Source organism: Condylura cristata, unplaced genomic scaffold (genome assembly GCF_000260355.1).
Source record: "Condylura cristata isolate star-nosed mole 26May11 unplaced genomic scaffold, ConCri1.0 scaffold00003, whole genome shotgun sequence".
In the NCBI taxonomy this organism is placed as follows: domain Eukaryota; kingdom Metazoa; phylum Chordata; class Mammalia; order Eulipotyphla; family Talpidae; genus Condylura; species Condylura cristata.
Genome location: NW_004567104.1, coordinates 23,557,624 through 23,564,421, shown reverse-complemented (window position 1 = coordinate 23,564,421; position 6,798 = coordinate 23,557,624). Strand labels below are relative to the sequence as shown.

Genomic DNA, 6,798 nt, shown 5'->3' with positions numbered 1-6,798 from the left:
CTGAGCTCCTAAGTATAAAGTATAGTATACAGAAAGGCATTTAGAAGTGCAGGAAGCTATGGTGAAGGCACATGGGTGACTCGGTGATGAGAAACCCACGGGGATTACAATTGAGATGAAAAAAAAATGTACGAAATGATGTAAAAATAAACTATTATATTTAAAAAAAGTGCAGGAAAACCAAGACAGCTGAGGAAAACAGAAATTATAAAAAATGTATATAAAACCAGGGGCCCTCCTTGGTGCCACAATGGGTTAGTTACACAGCACTGCAAGCTGGCCATAGCCACTTCAATGTGAGTTCAATTCCCTCCCTGGAGGTGATCCCTATGGCGCAGCAGACCTCTCCTGACCTGCCCGCTGCTCCCCTCAACAGTGTACTTTTATCTGCCTACCCTGCTCCCTACTCTGTCTCTGGTGAAGCCTCTCACTGCCCCTGCACCTTTGGTGTGTACCCCAGTTCTGTATGCATAAATCAATCTTTAAAACAACAAAATAAAATAAACAAATAGTGTGAGAACAGTTTAGTCAAAGGAAAAGTCCCACAGCCTAAAGAGCTACCAACTAGGAACAGGTATATCTCACTTTTGAGATTGCCAAATCCCTTCTGAGAAAGGTTATTAACAGAAAACCTTATAAAAGAAAATTGTTACATATAGCATTCCACAAATACAAGTTGATGTGGAAAACATGTGGGTACCATTCTACTTCACAATCAGAATTAGAAATGAGAAAGCAAATCTCAGAAGTTACAGACATAATACAAGCTCAAAAAAGTAATCAGTGGCATCAAGATAGCCATGGTGAAACAACTCCTGGACTAAAATGTTCAGGCAATGTTAAAGGCAGGTTAAAGTAATTCAAACACATAAATGAAGCTGCAGATCCATAAAGTCAATGGACAGTTGAGTTAGAACGCGGTTTATGTTGCTATGGCTTAACTCTTCCATCATACATTATTGAGAACCTCCTATTTGTCAGGTATCCTGATGGGTGCTGCTGAAAATGGAGGCATGAATTAGGTGGTCCCTCCCTCCAAAAGTCCCAAATCTAGTGACTCAGATAGGCTCACATGCAAGAAAGATAAGAATTGTATTTGAGGCATATAGACATATAGTTCAGAGAAAAGCAATTGTTACTAGAGTTCTCACTAGATAATTCTGATCATCAACAGAGGGGATCTGACACCTATGGCCAATGGGCCCTAAGATAACTAGGGATCTGAACCAAAAGCTTTTCACTCTACCTTCCTCTATCAGTGGTAACATGTAGTATATATATGCAATGGAAAACAGAACACTAAAAATAGCTATTAAAAAAAGATGAAACTGGCCCTCCCTGGTGGCGCAGTGGGTTAAAGCACAGCACTGAGAATCTGGAGCTGCTTCCGCATGAGTTCGATTCCCACCTGCCCCGGAGGTGACCACATGGTGTGGCAGACCTCTCCTGACCCGCCCGCTGCTCCCCTCAGCAGTGTACTTCCTCAATCTGCCTGTTCTGTTCCCCACTCTATCTCTGGTGAAGCCTCTCACCGCCCCTGAGCCTCTGGCCTGTATCCCAGTTCTGTATGCACAAATAAATAAATCTTTAGAAAAAAAAAAAAAAAGATGAAACCCTGCCCTTTTTTTCGCAACAACATGGATGAACCTAGAGGGTTTGTACCAAGCAGAGGTAAACAAATGCCACTTGATTTCACTGATATGAGGTATATAAGGAAAACAAACTAATAAATTAAAACCAAAAAAAAAGCTTTTAGACTACAAGCCCAGTTAGTGGTTGCCAGAGGAAGTGGGGAAGGGAGTGGGTAAAGTGGGAAAAGTGGACAATTGCAGGTGAAGGGTAGAATTTAATTTTAATAGCAAACTTAATGTAGTATACACATATCATTAGTCAGTGAATTTTTGTACTGTTATAATGCTATGTTAGTTCAATTTAAAAAAAATTTAAAAGTTACACTTGCTGCACTGTAGTTCTCACATTTATACCAGAAAAAGGTAGACTCCGATTTTGATTATCACGGTTTGTCTTTGCAGTTAAGTTTCTTAAAGGTCAGGATCTGAATTAAGATATGAATGAAGAGACATTAGGGGCCAGAAATTGAAGGAATGTGTTTGCTAAAGGGAAACAGTTGCATGAGCTGAGGCATGAAACACTGGAATCATCAATTTGACCTGTGAATGACACTGTAACCTAGAACTCTGAATTCACTAATGGCATAAAATATTCTAAATGGGCAAAATGAAAATGAGTGTAAAATAAAAATGTATAAAAGCTTAAACAAAAATAACATGAATTATAAAAATGTTTAGAGTACCAGAGAATACAGTAACATTTAAATTACATATAAAGTAAAGCAGATCTTACACTTTTAACAAATACACTGTCAAAATATATAAGAAATGAAGAGAAGTAGCTTCATTTTAAAAAGGAGTCTGAATATCCATAAACCTTTCCCTATATTTGTCTTTAAAATGTATATATGCAAGGGAAATTTCTTCTTTCACGTATTTAAAAAAGGTTATATTAAAAAAAAAGAGATTGGCAGAATTGCAAGAAAGAAGCAAGACTTCAGAAATTAAATGAGACTGAGTTTCTTCAAATGAGGGTGCCATATTCCAAACTGTTTATTGCAAGAATTACTGAGCAGTGCACTCACCCATCCAGCCATCCGCCATCCATCCAAATATATATATACTTAAGAACATACAGACATACATTTGACCATACACAATCATTCCTACTAAAAACACAGTAGCATAATAAGAGCCAAGAGGAACATAAGGATGAATGAGAAACCAAGTCTTCTTGCTTAAATGGGGAAACAAAGCTCACATTCTTATAAGGAAGAGGGACGTATCACCATCATATGGGGCGTGAGTGCCACAGATGCCATGAATAGAAGGTCTAGCAGCACGGCATGCTGTTCAAGGACAACAGTCTCACTATGGAAACATACTAGCCAAAATGCCACAGTGAATGCCACCTCTTCTCACTAAGCTTCCATTTCATTGTGTGTGTGTGTGTGGGGGGGGAACACTCACTTCATAGGTTTGTAAGCGAAGACAATAAAAAGATAATGAAAAGAAGGAAAGGCATGGGCCATGCAAACTGACCGCATGTTTGAGAGTTACCCCCTATCAGCAGGAGCAGTAACAACAGAAGCAGAAAATTGACAGTCCTTGACTATGATATGTGGAAACCAAGGGAAGGGAGTGATACTTATGATTTAGACCATGCCAAGCTCTTTTGGAGAAGCTGATTTAATTTCGACAGGTAACAAAAAGGTATGCGATGGATTTTGACAGGTAACAAAAAGGTATGTGATGGCATGTTAGGAAAGCATAGAGTTGAACCAAAAGATGTAGAGTACCAGACTATGCCAAAGTCCCTAGAGAATAAGAGAGAGAGTAGACGAACCTTCCATTTTATAGTGAAAAGGTAGGATATTTCAATGCAGGGAGAGCCAATTTCTAATTTATCGTATTCTGAATGCTTCTGTCTTCCTGTCATATGTTCCATTTATTATCCTACTTATGTAGGGAGCATGCCCCCAATCTGATCCTGGAGCATTTACAGAGAGCCATGCCTACTACAATTGTACCCTACTCTGAAAGGGAATCTTACTCTGTAAGGGATCTTTGGTATGACGGTTCATACCAAAGAGAAGTCCTTTTACGTTCTCCCCCAAATAGGAGACAAAACTACAATCCTCCTCGCAAGTACACAAGAGGAAACAGAGAAAGCAAATGAGGAAGTCAACTCATATCCCCTCTTGTCCTTGTGAAGAGGGATTCTTTTCCAGATCTCATTTCCAAGTTCTGCAATCACTAACGAATGATGAGCCAAAGAAAACCAGTTCCTCTAAATCTCTAATTAACTACAAAGGTACAATTTCCTTCAAGGGCAATAAAACTTCCGGCATTGCCATGGAGATCTGCAGAACACCAAGGGCTTCATGTATTGTTTTTTTCACAGCAGCTTTCTCATGGCTTTGTTATAGCCCTTTCTGAAGAAAGGATACCCCAAAACTCACAGCCTCAGTGCAGGCATTTATGCGAATGTCTTTCTTCCCTACACCTGCCTCTGCACCCAACCACCATATAGACCCTGGTCATGTAGATTAGGCTTCTGTCCTAAAATAGTAATAAACTAGTCAAGTGTTCACTGAGACAGAGAAAGGATTAAAGAAAGAATTCCATCAAAATATAAAATATCTTCATAGAAAATTATCAAAACAAACACACTAAAATAATCCAAGTAGCAATGAGAAACAGTATGTAGAAAGATCATTTTTTTCAAGTAAGATATGGGGGGGGGGGAGAAGTAGAGAAAGAGGTGTTGAATCTCCTTTCACTGTCTTTTTCAGCAACCAAAAGTGTAAAATTCTTGTTGTTAAACTGCAATTTACTGTTTCATGAATTCGGATAAGCTGACATTGGTAAAAACATGGAGGACTGACAGTACAGTTTCCTTTACGCTGCCTGAGGGTTTCAGCATGACTGTGTCCATACACATTCTCCTGAGGTGCTGAATTCATACTGATCTTTGAAGTCCTCTTAATAGAAAGTTAAAACCACTTCAACCTGGCTTCAGTGCAACTTGTCTATGAGCTTCAACAAATGCAGATCTCATAGAGATCTTCACAAGACTTTATACTACAGCAATCTAGGGAAAGAAAAATACCATGAACAGGCAAGAGAATTCCAGGGGCATTATTAGTTGTGTTTTCTATGGGTTTTCCATCAGATCACTGTACAGCAGTACCTTGTGACTTTTATTCAATGGCAGGAAAGTGGGATTCTTGAATGGCACACAGTCATGGTTGCTTATGGAGGGGACAGGTTAGCAAGTTTGTGGTTGCTTGAAGGTCACACAGTGCAATCACATGACCCTTGATGGTACAGCCTACTACACATATACATTATATGTTACTGCCTATTGGTACCTCTCTCATACATAAGTCTTATTGCTTACTGACTGCTATTAAGTAACTCATGACTATACACATGTTTGCAAGACAATGTGATGGGTGTAGAATGAAGTCAGTTGAAAGGCTCTGCACTATGTAGAAAGAAACCAGGGTTCTAGTTTCAGCTCGAATCCTAGTTCACTGCTTAGTCATAGCATTATAACCCTTAAGTTCTCAATGTCTTGATCACTGGAAGAAGGCATGATCAAGATGTTGCCTGGGTGTTCTTTACTCCTATGATAACCACTAAAAATAATTGCGCTACCTTTTTCAGATAGATTGTACGATTTATGACATTTATTCAGTTGAACTTTCCCACATGGAAATCCAACTCTGAAATCCTTACACTTACCTTCACCTCCAGGCTGTTTGTATGGGTTGTACTTAGGTTTTGGAGCAACTACTGGTGCAAACTTCTTGGGTGGTTGTTGTGTAGACACTGAAATGCTAGGGGTCCCAAAGGAATGGGTGGTCTCCATCCGTGCAGGTACATGGCCAAGGGGTTCACCAGTGCTTTTGGGTGGCAGCCAAGATGGGTGAGACATTGTTGGAATCTAGAATTAAAAGAAACAAGTGTGAATGGTTCGTATACAAGCATGTAAATGGAAAAAATATACCTCATTTGATTCTTATTTTACTCTATATTTAGGGATTTTTTAAAAAATCTGAGAAGATGAAAAAGACAAAAAGAGAAAGAAGGAAGAGAAGTGGGAAGAGAAAAACCTGAACATTCCTCCCAACAAATTTTGAATATTTTCTTCCAACAGTTTCCTATTTTAGTGCTAGTATTTTTTTTTTTTTTTAAGGAACTAGACATGAGTAAGAAGTGATAACTAAATGAAGGAATTTAAATGGCAGGGGAATCATGTATCAGTAAGGGTAGAGAAAAGCTTTAGTTTTATTAATAATCTATTAAGAACACCAACTAAATGGTGATTTGTTACCTAAACAAGATGATAGTTATCTAACTGGGGGGCTAAAAAAGTGTTGACAGGATGCAGAAAAGAAACAGGATGAATTTTGCTAGAGCAATACAAAGGAAAAATGTCAGCCTGGGTGTGATTGTAAATATAGTTCACTCCTGAACTACCTTAGCAATGCTACACAGGCAGAAAGTGCAAGAACTTAGATTTAATGTGGCTGAGGAAAAAGTAGCTTGCAAAGAACAAAAAATGGGGATGGAGCCAAAGCACACACAACTCTATGCTTAAGTTTGAGAGTACTGAATATATCCGCTTAGGCATTAGAAACCACCAAAGTTTATTCTTGAGGGCAGGATACTTTAAAATGAAGGGTGTGTAAGAGAACACCACACTATGGTGGAGGATTATGGGTATTTTGGCAGTGGGAAAGTGACAATGACCACCTAAGGGACAGATTCTATATTTTCAAAATAGTAATGAAGAGTTAAAATACAGTACTTCACCAATTAAAAAAAGTTAAGGCAAAATAAAGGTCTTAACTATTTTATCAAGCATATAAGTTAATGTGTGACGAGGAGCAAAATCTAATAAATTGTGCAATGATGAAAAGCTGATTTATAAATAAATACAGAATTATCTTCCTGGCGAGAGGAGTTCTGCTCCTTATCTAAGGGTGCTTGGCCTTGGCTTTTCACCATAATGCCTAGGAAACTGACAGGCATTAGTGGCCAGGGCTGGAACACAACACCTGTAGTGCACAGCTCAGCCCCACATTGCAAATATATGCTCTACTAGGAGCTATGCTGAGCTGATTTTATATTGAACCTTAAAAAAAAAAAAAAACCTTACCTTAAGGAGTTAAGGAGAAGGGGGAGGTTTAAACCAGCCCATCCAACCCAGCCCAGG

The 6,798-nt window shown here is 38.8% G+C and overlaps 1 protein-coding gene across 1 annotated transcript in view; it reads right to left on the bottom strand.

Annotated features, from left to right (window-relative positions):
- Positions 1-6,798, bottom strand: part of LPP (LIM domain containing preferred translocation partner in lipoma) — a 561,646-nt gene that overhangs the window by 408,226 nt on the left and 146,622 nt on the right. The window contains exon 4 of the mRNA XM_004675087.2: positions 5,322-5,523. Within this exon, the coding sequence (XP_004675144.1) occupies positions 5,322-5,514 (193 nt within the window). The 5' untranslated portion in view covers positions 5,515-5,523. The remainder of the gene's footprint in view (positions 1-5,321; positions 5,524-6,798) is intronic.